General features: G+C 36.9%; 1 protein-coding gene across 20 annotated transcripts in view; it reads right to left on the bottom strand.

The window, feature by feature from the left end:
• The window catches only part of LOC149780246 (uncharacterized), a 90,777-nt gene extending 76,066 nt beyond the window's left edge, over positions 1-14,711 (bottom strand). For all 20 annotated transcript variants that reach the window (XM_089937037.1, XM_089937040.1, XM_089937048.1 and 17 more), the window contains exons 1-4: positions 14,587-14,711; positions 12,916-12,972; positions 12,525-12,551; positions 8,772-8,919 (exon numbers count right to left, since the gene is read on the bottom strand). In XM_089937037.1, coding sequence (XP_089793163.1) covers positions 8,772-8,919; positions 12,525-12,551; positions 12,916-12,972; positions 14,587-14,623 — 269 coding nt within the window. In that variant the 5' untranslated portion in view covers positions 14,624-14,711. The remainder of the gene's footprint in view (positions 1-8,771; positions 8,920-12,524; positions 12,552-12,915; positions 12,973-14,586) is intronic.
• Positions 14,712-19,462: the final 4,751 nt, after the last annotated feature.

Raw genomic sequence — 19,462 nt, 5'->3', positions numbered from 1 at the left:
TCATTGCTATCTTGGATTGCTAACAAATTTAATTCTACTTGGAAATTATTGGTTGATTTGCTCGATTTGATAACTCCCTTTTGGAATGCTAGCAGTATTCCAGTCTGATATTTCATCGTTTTTTTTTTTGTTTTCCATGCATAATACTAGTGGATTATTTACGGATAATCCACCTAACGTCTTTGCTCTGATATTTGGCCAGCTGTAATATTATCGCAACTGTGCCAGTGCGATTTCTCTGGCTGAGATGGCAGTGGGGAAGCTAACGTCAAACTTCGGCTCCATTGACGTCGCTGATATTATCGTGGTCGTTGATGGTTTTATGTTAGCGACAATTTTTCTAATAGTGCTCATTGTTATTTTATACAGATTCTAAATGTGGTGCGGACTGTGAGCAATCGCTAACGATCGGGTTGTCGTTCAATGATGTATTTGTGTCGTAATAAATATTGATCATTTCCATAAATGTCTGATCTGATATTATACGGTCCTTTAACCCGTTGATATAATATATGATAACTGCGCGTGTGCATGTGTCGCCGTTGACAGTATTTTTGTGTATTCATGTAATTTTTCAGTCGCTCATGTTGATAGCTTCTTCACGATAATAATAAGAATACCAGCAACACCGGCGGTAACGGCAACACCGATTCCTATTATTAGTGCTATCACGTACATCGCTGACAATGTACCGAATAACATTATTGTTCCAGCTACTATGGTGGATACCGCGTAAACAGCAACATCGATAACCATGATGCGCCTGAGGTATTTTTTTGTCTGTTTGTCTATGTTTGTGTCGATAATACTTTTTAAAGATGCTTGCTACGTACAAACTTGTTCATATCTGCAGAATTGTGTAAGACGGTGAATATCGCTCAGTATGTGAATGCTAAGTTATTAATTGAGGCCTTTTGGCGACAAATTCAAGACACCACCAGTACATCGATGAGGATACTTTTTTTGTCTTCTGGATCCAATATGAATATCTCCTCCGTACTTTGATTTAACCCGACTGACACGGTTCCAGAAAATCTATCGCTTGAATGACGCCATGGATATGATCAAGTCTGATGACGGTCATTGATTTCGTGGCGTCATTGAAGTGCCTGAGTAGACGTTCTGTCAGTGATAATTTATTTTGGGCCGTTGATTTCTGTAATATTTTTATTCCAGAATTCTTTGTCGATGCTTATTGTAGCTTTTTAATATATCCAGGTGTCAGAGTAACATTGACGTGTTGATATGACATACATACAACATTATGAATGATTTAATTACACTGTCGACAGTGAAATCACATATTCTCTATTGGTGCATCAACAACCCTCTTTCGTCCACCAACACTCTCGAGCAGCATTGTTTTGTCTGACAGTATCACAGCAATTGCTCAATAACCACGAGGGTCAACCGGTACATCATTAACAGTAGCTCGCACGTGTATGTCAACGACAGCATGTCTAAACAAATCTGAATGTTCCAGTGAGAAATAATCAATTGGATACAGCGACGAGAAATCGCGTTAAGATATCTGCAGACAGGAATCAATATTCTGATCATGTCCTACGAATGTCATCAAACTATGATATGCACGTGCAAAGTTATTCTGTTCGAAATTCAATATTATATCTTCGAATGGTTCTTGATGTCCGTTTATTCTTAGTGAAATCGTAGATAACCTTAAACCGTCAAACACATGGGATTTCTTTCTTGATTTTCAAATCTTGCATTAGCCTGAAATGTAACGAATATATGTCGTGGTGCTGAAATACCCTGTTGAGATGCTATCTGCCATGTAAATGAAGGTGATGTACTTGTTAATGAATCAGTGGTCATTGTCAACCACGACAGCGTCGTCTTAGAACCGAAATCCATAAAAGAGAGCAGCCGTTGTTCTTCAGTGATTGGTGGTGTCATCGATTACATCCATAATGCAAGTTTTGATGGCACTACCTTACCAACGGCTGTAGCATTATCTCGCCAGATATCGTTGTCAGTGACCTTTCTGACTAACTTTACTGTATGTTTGGCTCCGAAGATAACCTTTCTAACATGTCTGCAAAATCCAAATGCGCGTGACAACGGTATCACACAAGTGAATCTACTATTAGCGCCGATATGTGATTGTCGTGCTGCAAATCCCAAGTTCAATTCTGGATTAGCGGAGATGACTACCGGGGCTACGTCGGCGACAGCGTTGTCGGCAAAATTTCTTGATTGTCCTATGTTATACTGTGTATGGTCAGGATGGTTGGTGACATCCTTTGAGGACATCATTGGTGGATCAGCAGATCTTGAATAATCATCAGAGTATATTGCAAATACAAGTATCGTCGTAGCAACTTCGACGTCATCGTGACATCCTTCGATTTGTCTAGTCTACCATCGATGTCATACGATGCTCTTTTAAATAATGCCATCATGCCATTGTTAACGAATCCATGTTTATCATTTGCCGCATATGGATTATTATTATCTCTCAAAAGTCTACAATGAACTTCAGTGAATGCTTCGGCATGCAAAAATACTTTGATGTATCTTGGACTTTTAGTTAGATTCTTCCACGTTGGTCTGGTTCTCGTGCTTCATAGGAATAATATTGATAATCACGCACAGATTCATCCTTGAACACTGGCGCATCCATGTCAAATGCGGGATCAGATACGCGCTTGAACATTTTATATTACTTTTTGTCTAAAATGACGTGCCAACAAATGACTAATGATGGATCAGCGACGACGACGGACCAAGCCGTTCCCTGCTATCACATCTGCAGTTATATTCCGGGATTCTTCACATGCTAAATGTTTCAACAGTTCATTTGCAAATTGTTTTTTATTTTACTGACACTTGCTGACATCGCTTTGGTGCTGGGCAGTTTTACTGGCTGAGGTTTTCATCGTAGTAATTTTACAAGCCTTTGTTTGATTGCTGATAATACGTTACCAGCAACAGCATCAATGGAGCCAATAGCCTTGTCACAAACAACGTCAATGGCTTTCATCTTTCATTCCTAATTGCTTTTGCAATCTGAATCGCTTTTGGGGCTACCGTTCTAAATAGATCTTGAATAACATTACCGATTCCATCTCCGTAAATAACTTTATATTTTGGCAATCGCGAATGTGTCACCCTTACCATCACAGGTCCACGATTAGCATTGTGTATGATCATATTATTTTGGTATGGCGACCTAATTGATCAATCGCTGTATTAATCGTCTGTAATGTCATCGATAAGTGCCCAATAAACATTGATATCCACAACACCACCTGTAAATAATCGCTGACAAATATCAGCTGATTCATTGATGATTTTGGGGAAATATTGCCGGCTCGTCTTTCGCCAATCAGAAGTTCTAGTCGATCAACATCAGCAAGGACATTATTGGAACAACGTTTATTGATCACCGGTGCATTTGTTGACCCGCGAGTGGCAAGACCACTTCCAGTTGCTTCTGAGGTTTTTCCTTCCTTGTTTCATATTTAGATCTTACGCCTGATTTTCTCCTTTCTTCTTTTTATTTTCAAGTTGACGCTTCCCTTCTTCCATTTTTTCTTCTGCTCGTTGTACTTCCTCAAAAGTCTCATCTACCACTGGTTAAAAAGTTTAAAATCCTCATCGTCACTTCTGACTTTCGGAATATCAGTGACAGTGCGATACAAGTATTTATAGACTTTTAACATACTCAGGTTTTCACAGGTTTCTCTTTCATTCCACCCAAAACCAGACATATTAAGTAGTTTGTCTTTATCCCTGGTAGATGCAATACCTTCCTTGGTAAATTTATCCATGACATCAACTTTAACTTTTGGTGGCTGATCTTCTGGTTCTGAAACAAGATCTTTCACATTGCCTATTTCAACACGAGCTTCGTCAATACCTTCTAATATTTGCAGCTGAGAATCAATTGTATCTCAAAGAGCCTCGTTAGTAGCTTTGGTTCTTTCCCTATTTTTCCAGTTGCATTTGTTCCAGCTATGGAAGAAGACCTTTATTTGCTATGGTGACTGGTTTAAACAATTCTTCAGCACCTTCCACAAATTCAACATGAGCTTCATGACGCTGTTGTAGCTACTGTTTGACAGGATCATGCACGGGGGGATATATCTTAATTGTCTCTAGTCGTTGTTGAGCTAGTTTTGATATATGAGATTCCATAGTTAGCGCGGAATCATTCATTATTATTGTTACAAAAACGATTTAATTACATCACCTATCAGCGCTACCTCAGTGAAAAGATTCTCGTTTATAAAAGTCGTTTCAGCTCCTACTTTTTTTAAAATCGCAATTTCCAGAGGCCTTAATATAGCGATGTCTCCAATTTTATTATAAGACTTATTTTCACAAAATAAGACTTCGATGTCCAGTTTTTATATAGGCCAAGTTTTCGCAACACAAGACTGTTTGGTCGTTTCATCATCCCTGCTGCTTCTCTCGAGAACATAGTGAACGTGATCTTGCGTATATAATTAGTTAATACTCTTGAAATGAACAGTCTGAGAGAATTGGTCCTAAACTTCTATAACGTGGAACACGAAGAGATGGACAGTTTCAACCCTTTTAAAGCCTTCGTATCAAACATTGGCTCTTATACCGAGGAATTTATTTTAGTTTTGAAAGACCTTTTCTATAAAATTTAAGTAAAATTCAATCATGATCCATTAGTCCATCGGTCGAAAAGAGGACTTAAATTTTATCTAATTTAAAATACAAACATTTAACGGGTCACTTAGACCCAGTTTATTATGTACTTTTTTCGGAATATATATGTAGATTATGTTCGCAAAATGCTAAATTCATACAGAATAGAAAAATGTACACTATTCCGCGTCCTGACACTCCAGCTAAATAGCATGCCGTGCATGCACTAATGCGTCGAGTGGTGGCTTTTTCCCACTCAAAGACATTTTAGGGCGTCAAATGGGGTCCTCCCACTGATACACGTCAATATAATCGATGAAAAATAGTGTGCCGTGCACACAATTTTGAAAGCCCACGAAACTCGTGCTTACACTCAATGTAAATTCTCAAAAAACGAGTGGTGGTTTAATTCCCACTCGACGAGTCGTCGTATATGGCCGAATGGCCGAACAAGGAAAGAAATCAAAAAGCGAAGGAAGCTTAGCCACCGGGGAGGGGACTGGAAGGCGTGTCTCGGTGGGTTATCACGGGCACACCTAAAAAAATTAGAAATAATCAATGTCAGGATCAGATACACGTCTAAAACAACACTGAAATGCAACAAACGGAAAATAATACAGACCAACACCCACTCCACCCCTTAACGCTCCCCATAGCCAAATAAACAAATAACTCATCTAAAACTCCTCCTAAATCCGTCCACAACATCTTCACTAGTCTCCCACTAACCAAACACCGCTAATCTATATTAAAAACATAACATGCAACCTTCTTCCATCTTTTGAAAAAGAAAACGGCTAAGGCCAGGAATTAATACAATCAATAACTCACACCATAAAGAATATTTTTTTTTTAAATATAAGGTGGTCCAAAGCCCAGACCACCATACCCCTCCACATAAGGTGGCAACGACTGACTCATAATAAATAACTAAGATATAAGATTCATATACCGAACCCAAAATTAGTTAAGTTTATAAGGTGGTCAAAAAAAATAGACCAAACTCCTCCGCCCATGGCGGCAACGGCTGGTTCAGAAAACTAAATATAGTATCCCCTAACCTGACCCCCAGACAAAATAAAAATATTAGGTGGTCCACACTCCAAGACAATCATGGTCCATTGCACAAAGCGGTAAGTATCAACCATCACTAATCACCCCCATCAAAATACATAAAGGAAACTTTAGTATCGTCTGATTTGAAACACAGAATTCGGCCCATATAAATTAAACAGGATAAGTTGGTTGAATCCCAAAACCCGGAGGACCAGTTATACAAGCTGGCATAGATTTAATTTAAAAAAAAACTAAACACATAAACAAAGTTCAACCGTTAGGTAAAAACCATCCTGAGTAAGGAAACCCATGGCAGAAACTTTTTTTTAAAAATCGTCTTTCTACTCTCCACCAACAACGTGCCAAAAAGTACAGAGAACTTTTTTCAAAATTCCGTCCAGAACGACATTATTCAGTTTTGGCATAAGGATTACAATTCTAAAACCCAGGATAAAGAGGAATCTTGAGGTGGCGTCGAGGGGCGAATCTGCTTCCCCTTCCCTCTGGTTCAGCTTCAGGACATAAAATTAAGAAGTGTGCAGTGCACACATGAAAGTGTCGTGTGGCCGCCTGGCACCAGCAACATGATTAATTAATAAGTACGCTTTGCTTACACTAACTAGCCGCACATGGTCAGTTAGTCGAACGCGACTATAATCAAAGATCTATCAGTCTTGCCATTCAGAAACAAGTCTGCCAACAACCGTTATGAAAAGAACTTAGATTATAAATAACATCACTAAATTATTGAAAGGTAACTCCTACTCAGTATTGATTTAAACTTTTGGACACATTGAAGTAGACTCTGTCCAGAAAATTCTAAACTTGAATGAAGCAAGTAAATAGTAACTAGACACAATGATTACAAATAAAACATGTTGCCAACACATACAAGGAAGGTACACAGTCCGATTAAGATAACGAGGCGGAAGTTGAATAAGAAAATATACTTCACTTCATGATTATGGTACCACTTGGAGCTGCCGGACATGCTCTTTCCAAGTTTTTCCTCATACTGATATAAATTAAACAATCCGCAGTGCTCACATTTTTAATTCGTCGTAATAGCCAAAGGGTCGCGCACGATGTAAACTCAAAATCATCATTATCAGTCTTGCCGTTCATCGTCGACCAGACAAATAAGAAGAGAATTAGCCAGTCAAGACAAGTCGGGAAAATGAACAAGGCCATGTGTTTGTTTAACAGAGTGGAGCACCTCCTAGGCCGGGTTAAAGAACTCGAAGTCTGGTAGCCTTTATGAGGACAAAACAGTTGATAAGGGAAGTGCTGGCCGAGAAAATGGAGAAGATGAGGAGGGCATTGGTGCAAGAGAAGTGGGCACAGGAAAACAGAGGAAGGAAGAGATTTTTACATCTCCACAAAGCCTGGATAATAGTACAGGAGAGGTGGAGGCAAAGGGACGAAGAAGAGCAACAGCATTATAGCTTCAAGAAAGCCGCTGTTTCCGCAAACCAAATATTGGGAGCTGGAAGCAAAGTCTGCCACTTTTAGACACACGGTTTCCATGAATCCATGGATGGATGGAGACAGAGATGTGCTACATGTGGAGCCCAGACCAGGAGGCGTGGAGATTAAGAATAATGTAGCCAAATAAGCTGTGTGTTTTATGTTTGTGCATGTCTTTCATAACTGAAAAGTAAGCCCTACCCTAATCCTAGTGTGATGGTATATATAAATATGTTTGTTGGTACTCTGTGTGTGTGTGTGTGTGTGTGTGTGTGTGTGTAAATACACTTATCCTTGTTTTTGATAGTATATAAATATGATTTCAAGAATAGTGTGTGTGTTCGCACGAGTGTGTATTCTTGTCCTTATCTTCGGTTAGTAAGTATGGGTGTTGGTCTGTTAAACGGCTTGTTGGTTAATAAGTGTTGGTGTTGGATAGTACGCCGCTCCGTTGGCATAGTGGTTCGCCTCCGATGCAGTAGGTCGCGAATTCGATCCGCGGCCGAGTCATACCAACGACTTATAAAAATGGTACTAACTGCTACCTCGCTAGGCGCTCAGCGTTAAGAGGTTATTGTCAGTATCGGTCGACCTGGTGTCAGGATAATGTGACTAGGTGGGACATCTTACTTCATGTCTACGGCATGATGCCCCAGTGCAAGACATCACTATAAACTGCCACACTGCATACATCGTAACGATTGTTAAAGCTTCGTTAAAACACACACACACACACACACACACACACACACACACACACACTGTTGGTTAGTACATATGGTGATGGTCTCTTGATCACTAGAAATTTGGAAACTCAAACTGTGTTTTGTTTAGTAAATTAAAGGTTGGTTTAGTAATGTGGTTTTGTTTAGTAGATGAGTTGGTGTTCGTCATTGAAACTGTTTATTTGTTAGTAGGTGCAGTTTTAACAGTACATATTCCTTGTTCCCACTGAGCCATTTATGTATTTTAAGAACATTAAGTATTTCTACGAACTATGCGAAATCTCATGCTCATTTTTAGCATTACATTTCCTTTTGTCCGCAGGGTTTGATTTTTCTCGCTTTTCAAAATGGCACCGTAATGTTAAATTCCCATAAGTTGCCAGGTGACATCCATGACTACTTTTATTTCATTGTTTATAATGCACGAATCTTTTACTTGTAAAGTTTCATCGTGATTGGGTATTGTCAGATTAGCATCAGTAGATAAGTGATTTAACGAAATGTCATAGTTATTGACAAAAGGACCAACAGAAGACTGCAAGAAATGACATATTTTACATTTGTGTCCTTAATTTTAACATTCATGTCAATGCCCTTTTCCTGTAGGTGATATATTCACTTTACTTATCCAGCATCAGCATTAGTCGTGTGTACACTATTTTAAATACAAAAGAAGAAAAAGAAAAAAAAAAACAATATTTTGAAAGGCACTGATGTCTCCATCATCGACGAGCAACAGGGTAGCTGTGAAAGTGTAAGATTCAAGTAGAGACTAAATATGAGGTCGATGCTAAAATTATTGGTTATTTATTGGTTTGTCAGTAAAACCTACAACCAATCGTTTCGCCAAATTATAAGTTCATTTACATATATAGTAACCTTTTAGATATGCTCCATGTATTGTTGACAAAATACTTGTGCGTGACGCAGTATTCTTCACAAAACCTGAACGAATTTTCACATGAGAATCCAGTATGGCTGCAGCGTTTGCTCTCATCGGGGTCTGCATCACTGCATCGACAACACTCTGGAAATGTAATATAGACACTAAATACATAATAAATCTTATCGTTATAAACAATTATATGACGAGGAAATCCAGTTTAAGTAATGCCTTAGGATAACGTAAGATATAAGAAATATATTTCTTATTCGTATGACAGGAAGTTGAACAGTAAAGATGTTAATTCATTTTGGAAAGATGTTTGCTAAGAGTCTTAAAAGAACGGCTCCGCTCAAACCATTATTATAGGTAACATGACAGACGAGCAAGACATCGCTGTTATTTTGCAAAATAATTATTGTGAAATTTTTAATTCCATTAATGGTGAAAAACACAAAAGCAATGTATTGGCTGTGACTTATATAAACAGACATATGGAGACACTGACTTTGTACTTTTGCATGAGATTTATAATACTAGAGCAAAGTTAAAAACCGGTCGTTCACTGGATGCTGATCTATTCAAGCGGAGACTTTTTCTAGTGCAAGGTTGTGCGTGCTACATACGTTTTGTTTCAATAGCGTATTGGTGTTGCGCTCTATTCCTTTTGAGCTCTATAGAGTATCTCTAATAATTAAACTTCTATAGATCTAATACCAAAAATCAAGTCGAAGACAGATTATATATCTGAAGAAAAAAAGAGCAGCTATCAGCATATTGCCATAGCTGCTGTGATATCCAAAGCTTTAGAGCTTTATTTGCTTCTAAGATGTGAAATGTCATTCTAAGACAATTAGTTTAGCTTCTCTGGACATTTCACCACTGATGCGTGTCTGTATGCCTTCAAAGAAGTCATTACTTATTATGTGTATAACTGTAGTCCAGTTTATACATGTTTTATTGTTTCTTGTATACTAAAAAAAATTGGACAGGATAAACCACTGCATTTTAGGTAGAGTGGAATCAGACAACTTTATATTAACTTACGTGTGACTAATGATAATGCGGCAATAAGATTTTTATGTCCATTTGTGTTTGAGCTACGTACTGAAGACTTTGATCGTGATTTGAATAGGTCTTGTATAAAAGGCAACCTGGTCGTTTTTCTTATTTCTATATGATGTATGTATGAATGTATGTACGTATGCATCTATAGCTTATTCGTAAATCGAGGCATTAACACGCGGTCACTCTGACAGCAATCAAGGCATGCAGAAGTCTTACATATATATGTACTCTTCAGCAGGAAACTTCAAAGTCGTTCCTTTATATAACCGCAATTGCATCATTTGATAAGTGTAGGGAAGAGTTCAATTGGTCAGAACAAAATCATGTGATCAAAGCCAGTTGCGTTTGTTTGTGAATGAACTGTACGAGAACTATTTTATACTAACTTATGTAAATAGGGTCACGTGCGAAGTAAATAATGTAAATACTGTATCGGAAGGCATGCAGGCTGCATGGCTTCATAAAGTAATATAAATGGTGTGTCTATAGTTTATTTAGAAAATTTAATAAACTGATTTGACAAAATCAAATTGCAAATCTTTGTAATTTTTCTGAAGATAAAAAATTCTTTCTGTGATTAGATTTAAAGAAAAAAAATGTGAGAAACTCAAAATCTGCCAAGAAGAACGTTGGGTTTGTATAACACTTTCAATGTGACTCGTTACAAATGAATTTAAAACTATTGGCAAATGGATGTAGAGATTGGGAGGAGGAAGGTGTCAAAAGCTAAATTATAGCAATCGGATTTAGGGTCCTACAATGTTAAGACGAAGACCTCGATAGTTACGCTGTGGGGGTGGGGGTGGGGTAGACAAATTGCCTTCTACTCCTCCACTGGAACTGTCAGGGTCGATGTCTTGCACTGTTGGACTATTTGATCCCCATCACCATAGCCATTTACCGATAGTCTTAATTTCATTTGTAAGTATGTATCCTAAGCTGTTAATGAACTCAATAATAGATTTGAAGAAACGAAAATCAGTTACTCACGTGTCTGGAAAATAACGATTCAGCCAAGCCACACTGAACTCATGAGAGCATTAAATCCAATAGCCATCCGTATGCCAAACAAAACAACACATCCTTTGCTTTGAATATTGATCATATAAGCCAATTTGGATAAAAGATTAAGACAATGCTGTGGTATGTTCAAAACCTTAGATCGTCTACTATTGGTAGAATTATGTTTGATATTTACGTCGCTATTATTTACTGCGTGAGACGGTAATTTACAGTTTATACCACGATAAATTCAGAAGAAGAAAAAAACGTTAAACTCTTAAATAAATGATTTACCCATAATTAATATTTAAGATAATTAAATGAATTCATTCCATGAGCACTCGACAACTGATGCGAATAGTTCTAACTAATTATTCGAGATTTATGAAAATTATTAGCTTTGTACATTGTATCAACATGACTACAGGAAACCAATATTTGTTGTTTTGATTTGTATGGATCACTTCATACATTGTACCAAATCGATACGCGGTTGCATTTTCATAACGTACTGTGCAGATCCTATACTGAGTGTATTTTCTGTCAATTTTTTTATTGTTGTTCTTTTGTTGTTGTTGTTGTTGTTGCTGATGATGATGTTGTTGCTTTGTTTTGTCTGGTCAAGAACCGTGAATGTTGTTGAATGATGTCAAAAGCCTTAAAAATGTGCTTTTGTATAAAAGTGTTGTATATGGTTGTAAAACAAAATGTCTCGTCCAATAGACAACGACGCAATTGCTATAACAATGACGTTAAATTGTTCATTTACAAAAAAATACTTTGGAAGTATAATTGTTTATAAATTTCATAATGAGATATTGAAATATATCATTGGGAGAGATATTATATCGCCATAGTGGCGATGCCACTTTTATTGCTATAGTAGCGGTTTCACTTATCGAAATACTTTTTATTCCATTTAGGAAGTATATATGCCTTAGTGTGTTCTTCAGACCTGAATTTCCATATTAAAGCCAATTTCTATTCTTCTTCTTCTTCTTCTCTCTCTCTCTCCATCCCCATCAGTTTGAAGATGTCTTAAAATGTGTCAACATTGTTGACCCTCTAGTATACAGTCATGTAATCAGTGTGAAAATACCATCATGAATGCCTCCAAATAGTAAAAAGTGTGACTAAACTAGCATGACATATTGCTATTCGATATTGTATCAAAACAATGTGTTTCCAAACGTAAAAATCTTGTCATTTTCGTAGGAAAACAGTCATTAATTTAACAAAATACACAACCTGAAGCAGTACATGTACAATCTAAATCTCTAAGAAGTCTTTGTCCTAAAATTATAAACAGAAGTCACTGTCAGAACACGATGACGAAGACGATAGGCCAAAATAATGGTTTAATTGGAAGGAAATCTATCACATCTATTAAATGAAGGACTCATATTACCCTGTGTTATTGATCGGTAAAGGCCAGCGACTTAGACCAATTAGGCCCCTAATGGAGATTGTGGTAAGGAAATCGGATTATCCTGGAATGGACTAAAATCGAATTGCGCTAATCTCGTTGAGGTGAAGAAAAAGAAAGTCGAGACATGAGAGTGTTTTTAGTGATGGAGATCGAGTTTGCGTATAATTGTAAGCATAACGTCTTAAACACACACACACACACACACACACACACAAGATATCAACAAATTCGAAACAAGTTTCCAACTTACCTGTAGTGGGTGTTAGCGAAGATTCCTCTGGAACAAAAAAAAGTGACGATAAAGAATTTAGTTAATAAATTTAGTAATTTTTTGATTGGGTTAACATCATCAACGCCAACATATTATTATTATTATTATAATTATTATTATTATTATTATTATTATTATTATTATTAAAACATCGAATTTATTCTGCTGTATCATATTATTGGATAAATGGCTTCTGATCTATGTTTCCCCATCCATGCATGCATACAAACACACATACGCATGTACGTATATATATATATATATATATATATATATATATATATATATATATATATATATATATATATATATGCCAGATAGGCAGAAAAGCAACAGGTAAAAAGACAGACAGCAAAGAATAATATTTTACCTTGAACATCTATTGCATGTCGCTGCTGTGGAGCACACCGACATAAAATAGCAAGTCCTGGCAGAAAAGAAAATAGAACTTGAATATGCCGATCAAGGCGTGGAATTGGCAGAACTATTTGTTTTAAGCATTATTACTGTGGGTTATTCACATATTTGTAACTTTGTGATAGTTCATGTAGAGATAACAAGTTCCAGAACACTGGGGGTAAGAATTGTAATAACTGGACTCCAAGATTAGTAATCATCGGACTCCAATATTAGTAATCATCAGGCTCAAAGAACCGTAATTATCAGACCTAAAGATTAGTAACCATCGGACTCCAAGAATAGAAATCATCGGACTCATAGATTACTAATCATCAAACTCAGATATTAGTAAACATCGGACTCAAATATTGGTAATCATCGGAATCAAAGATTAGCAATCATCGGACCCAAAGAACAGTAATTATCGGAATCAAAGATCAGTAATCATCGGACTCAAAGATTAGTAATCATCGGGCTCAAAGATTGGTAGTTATCGGACTCAAAGATTAGTAATCATCGGGCTCAGAGACTTCACTTACACTCCAGCATATTTGTGAACAGTAAACCATGTTGAATACCTGTGTTGTACATCGAATTCCAACAAGTTGCAATGCGCTCTCTCACCTGCCAAAAGTTTATGGAATTTTTTAGGTGGTAGAACCTTAAAAATACTCTGACAGATGATACTGAGAACGTGTAAGTGGATTATCCAAAGAACTTTGCAGGCCGACAATTATTTACATTTGACAGAATTCGATAACGCTGACAAAATACTTTTTGGTGCAGTTCCTAAGGTTTGATTTGACATATAGAGCACTCTCTAGTGCAAACAAAGAAGAGATATTTCAAAGAGAAAAAAATCTAAAAGAACAATACCCCCCCCCATTTTTTTCTTCTCCAAAGACTATAAAATACACACACTTTTGATCTTCACCCATTTAGATTTTATGGTGTGCACAAAGAATAGAAGATGTTTACGGTCAAGGTCAATCAAATGGGAGTGGGAGGGGTGGGGAAAGAAATTCGGCTCCTCCTTTGCTGAAAGATTTATTTATTCCTTTTATTTGCTCCTCTTGTCTGCCTATATCTCCAGTATTTTGTTTTGAAATAGATTTTGTGACCCAAATAAGAAGATATTCCATTTCGAAGGAAATTGTCACCCACCAACCCTGAAAATTAATGTAGTCGGCGTTTAAACCAAAGCAGACTGTCAGCATGCATGATTTACACATTTCATAGACATTATTGTTATTATTATTATTATTATTATTATTATTATTATTACAAATGTAGGAAATCAGAGTTCTGCATACGGCAGGAGTAAAAACAGTAGCTCTAGACTCGGTGGTCCATAGATTGATAAATGTTGCTTCCAGATCTTTTTCTCGAATTCCGAGGAATCCAGCGCCTCAGAGACGCAGCCATCGAGATCGCTCTTATTTGACAAAGGATACAAGTGTTACAAAACTTCCATCGAACGTAACCCATCATTGTAAGTGTGAACACCCACCCACCCATATATATATATATATATATATATATATATATATATATATATATATATATATATATATATATATATATATATAGAGAGAGAGAGAGAGAGAGAGAGAGAGAGAGAGAGAGAGAGAGTACAATATACCTAACACAAGAGATGTGAATGAAGCAGTTCTTCCCATTATTATGGCATCAGATTTTTTTTTGTCCAGTGAAGACCAGACGGCCACTCAGAAATCCTGGAATCCCTTATAATCTGATTATTAAAATTATGCATATATGATATATATATCTAATAATAATACGCTTGTATATTTCACCGTATGTGTACGCTTGTATATTTTACCGTATGTGTACGCTAGTATATTTAACCGTATGTGTACGCTTGTATATTTTACCGTAAGCATAAGTTAACAAAGCCGAGGAAACCATGTCTTCTGTATGCAAGTCTAACGAATTCAAATTAGAAGTCAGTCGACAATTGCACAAAGTATGGTGGAGTTGTCGATTGGAGCAGTGTAGTTTGTTGGTAGGGCATTATTTTTAATATTACTATTACTGTTAATTAGAAATGTGCTAAGGAAAATTAATTAAACAAACGGAAAGAAGAACAAACGATCACGCTTTACTGATATTCTTTACATGTATGGGAATTACATGCAGTTCATACTAATTAGCTGCAATAAGAACAGAACAAACTGCAAAGGATTCAATATTTTCTAGATTCGAGCTAACTTCGGTTTATTTTTGTAATATTGAACATAAAAGATTATGGTTTGTTTAAAGGTAAGGCAAACTTTTATTTAAAAGGTGACGGTTTACTGACATATCTTGTAGGCCAATTTACTGTATTTCCAAAGAAAAGTAGCGTATTTCGGCAACACTAATGTATCGCCAACAATAGAATGAAACCTCAAAGAAACGTGTCCCACCGACAATGATGTATCCCCGCTAACGTGAAGAAGCCTTTGTTGATGGTGAAAGAGAAAAATTCTACGTCAAACAAAGGTCATAAAACAGTATTTCGAAAAATCCGGAAAATATTAACATATTTGAAATGTCTTAGGTCGTTTAGGTGTTAGACCCAAGCAAAACTTATCAGCCTTTTCAAAGTTATCTATCGGAAACGAGACAGAATATGCAAGGCAAACGTCAGGTTATAACTCCGTAAAATTTCCACTTTATCCTGTGATGTTTTTATAATAATCCGGGGACCAAATCTGGTTATTCTACACGATGAACTTTACAACTTAATGAGCGAAAAAGAAATTGGTGACATAGAACAGTTTTGACATTCGGATAATTTCAGTCATTATCCTTCGTGAAATCATAAAGTTTATGTCCTTATTGAATTTACCGCATTATGTGCTTAAGCAATGTTCTTAAAGTGTTAGTCAAGGGTTCCTCTTTAAATATGTCAACACCTTTCTCTGCATATTTAAGTATAGTGACTTGAAAATATAATTCAAACTAGCGTTGTTCTAAACGCAAAAGAGCGTCAGTCACCACATCAAATACCACGTTCTTCCAAGGGAGACAACAAAAATGATAACGTTACAATACACTCTTAAGTAGGATGGAAGGTCATTCTTATAGTATACATTTCCAACAAGAACTATGGTGGGAACATACAACAACAACCCCCCAAAAAATTAAAAAAATATTTAAAAAAATTCAATGTATCATCTGTAACATTTATACAAACCAGATCGTAGGTTAATGTGCATACGGCACAATATATTTGTCTTTATCAACAAGGGTTGGTCTATGTTTGCTTAGAATGACTCGGAGGATGTATGTATCATGGTGACATTTTGTCATGTGACAGATACTGACCTAGATTATCTTTCTAGGCTTTGACAAGCATATGTAAATGATTGTTACTTATGACACATGTAAAATAAAATATCTATCAATGGTTATTAAGACTCGTTTAATGAAAATAAATGCCTAGTATTCTACAAATTTGCCAGATAAATGCATATTATTTTTGGCTGCGCGATATTTTTTCAAATCACCAGTCAACAGACAGACAAACAAATAATACATAATACAAATCTGAAGTTTGTGATATTATATGGTAGATTTACATTGTTATTATAAATATAATGTAGTCTCTTTAAACAGATCAAAGTTGACAATGCAGCAAGATTGACTTAGAAAGTTCATTTTGGAGTATGTATATCACATTGAGGTTTAAAAGGTTGCGCAGAATTAAGTCCGCTTTGCTTTGTGTAAAGAAATTAAAGGAGATTGATTTATCAGTCAGCGAAACAACGTCAAAGCTGAGTTGGTCATATGGATATCGTGTGTGTGTGTGTGTGTGTGTGATTTGATTTTTAACGTAGTTTTAAAAAAAAATTCAGTCATATCGCTACGATGTCTGCAGTGTGGCAGTTTATAGCGATGTCTAGCACTGAAGCATCATGCCGCAGACATGTAACGTGGTGTCCCACCAAATCACATTATCCTGACACCAGGCCGACCAGTCCAAAAACTAACCTCTTAATGCTGAACGCCAAGTACCATTTTTATAAGTATTTGGTATGCCTCGGCCGGGATCTAACCCACGAACCCCCCGCATCTGAGGTGGACGCTCTAACATCTAGGCCACCGGAGCGGTCTCTGGATATCGTAGATAGAGCACAGTAGCTGGGATCTAATTGACTCCCTCTAACAACAATAGTAGGTTAAATATAATTCAGTTCTTCCATACCCGGCATGCAACGGTTAAGATAAGAACAAAAGAGCGTTCTGTATTTACTTTTGTTATCTAAAAATACACAGTAATTTCCGTGAAAGATAGTGTAATGTCAGGAATCAACGCTAAAGTGTCTGCTAGATAACTATTTAAAAAATCTTTATGTTGCGGATGCCGCCGAATAAGTGCCTGAAATATGAGGCGTGTGTATGTGTGCGTGTGTGTGTGTGTGTGTGTGTGTGTGTCCTTAATAGCAATGTCTTATATATTAATGGAAAGACAATGTACTGGAATATACATGACAACCAGGATATCTGATTAAGATATAACTGAGAAAACTGGGGAAAACTCGAACCCACGCGGACAGAGGTGAGATAGCGGCGATCTGTAAAGGCTAGCTCCGTAGACCACTCGGCCACCCGGATCCCAGTCATAATTAGGGAAGGCCTGCTTATATAGTAAACTGTCCTTGTTTTATTATAATACAGACTCGTTCTCCATTAAGGGCTATTGGTAATAATAATAATAATAATAGATTTTCTCGCTCATTTGAAGCTAAGAGAAGTAATCTTTGATCAGCCCTTGATTACACTGTGTTGTATTATGTATGTATGTTTAGCTCGTAACTTACGATAACCTCATTTTAGGAAGGTATCTTTATACAGAAATAGTTCAAATCATTACATTGTATACAAATACGGCTTCCTTTTTGAGAGGATGTCTTATTAAAGTGAAAAATGCAACATCTCTACCTAGCCCAACGGATTTCATTATTGTTCAATCTAGTTTACAATTACTGCACATGTCACAAAACATAAGGAAAAGGGTTTATTTGTGTGTGTGTGTGTGTTGGATTTTTAACGTAACTTCAGCAATTGTTTCAGTTAGACATCTGCATTGTGACAGTTTATAGTGAAATCTTGCACTGGGGCATCATGTCGCAGATATGAAGCAAGGTGACCCACCCGGTCAAATTATCTGGACACTTGAGTGCCTAGCGAGGTAGCTGTTAGTAACATTGTTATATGTGTTTGGTATGACTCGGCCGGGGTTTCAAACCATCGACCTTCCGCATCCCAGGCGGACGCTCTAACCACTAGGCCACCAGAGCGGTCGAGTTCATTGTTGATTTGTTGTTGTTGTTGTTGTAGGGTTTAACGCCATTTTTCAGCACACGATAGGTTATACATGGCGGCCAGTATTAATGGTGGAGGAAGAACCCCGGAAAACCCCGGAAAGAACCACCGACCCACGAGAAGCTACTGGCAAGCTTTCTCACATACCCACACTGGCCGAATCCGAGACTCGAACCCACGCAGGCAGCAGCAGAGAGGGTGGACAGACCACTTGTAGGAACGTCCAAAAACCGAAATAAGGCTTCTAACTAAAAAATATTTCGAGCTGAATATTTGCTTTAAAAAAATGATTATCTAAACAAATTGAGGATTCTCCGGTTAGTTAGACCATTTTATTTTCGATTTTTTTTCTGATCTGAAAACTCGTGAAATTAAAATTACTATTACGAAAACGAACAAACTTGAGGTCCCCCACCCTCTCTGCTGCTATAATTAAATCATTATGTTATATTAAAATGATGGTACATCCGGAATCTCATACTGCAAGGATAGCTCGAGAACGATTAGAAGCAATCAAAAAATTTCTTCCTGTCAGAGACTCATTTAGAAAAAACTTGCAAGCGCAGCAACAATCACAAGTTGAGTACGAAGAGGACACTGAAAAACTATTTAAACCCGTCACTGCAGCTACTAAGAAAGCTGCAGCGGCTGTTGAAAAAACTGTATGGGGAGATATTGAGGAGGAAGATGAGAAGAGAAAAAAAGGGTGTTTTTCCAGTATTAGAACAAACTGCAGCTCAGACTGAAAAAATAGCAAGAAGAACTAAACAGACGAAGAAGATTTTAGATCTTCCACCTGGCATAGCCAGGGAAATAGCTGCAGCTCAACCTCCACCCGTTGGTGAAGATATTGGAAAACTTCGTACTGAAGTCGCCGACGTGAGAAAAGAACTTGCACCTGAACCCGAACCAGTAGAAGAAAACGTAGAATTGATTGCAAGATTTAGAAATGGGGTTGTCGAAGATATTAGAAATACAAACAGAGTAAATTACCCGAAACAATATTATTTGGTATATTTAATAAATCTAATATTTTAAAAACCGGTCATGAAAAAGCAAGTGATGATAATCTTATTAAATGGATATATCGCGTATATAGAAACAAAAAACAAGCTAGAGGTCCAGAATACAAGAGTCTTGATGAAGAAGTAAAAAGACTTTATAGAGAGAAAATAAAACAACTA

This window comes from Sinohyriopsis cumingii, chromosome 16 (genome assembly GCF_028554795.1).
Source record: "Sinohyriopsis cumingii isolate HCF-2022 chromosome 16, ASM2855479v2, whole genome shotgun sequence".
Lineage (NCBI taxonomy): Eukaryota > Metazoa > Mollusca > Bivalvia > Unionida > Unionidae > Sinohyriopsis > Sinohyriopsis cumingii.
This window is presented reverse-complemented; position numbering and strand designations above follow the sequence as displayed.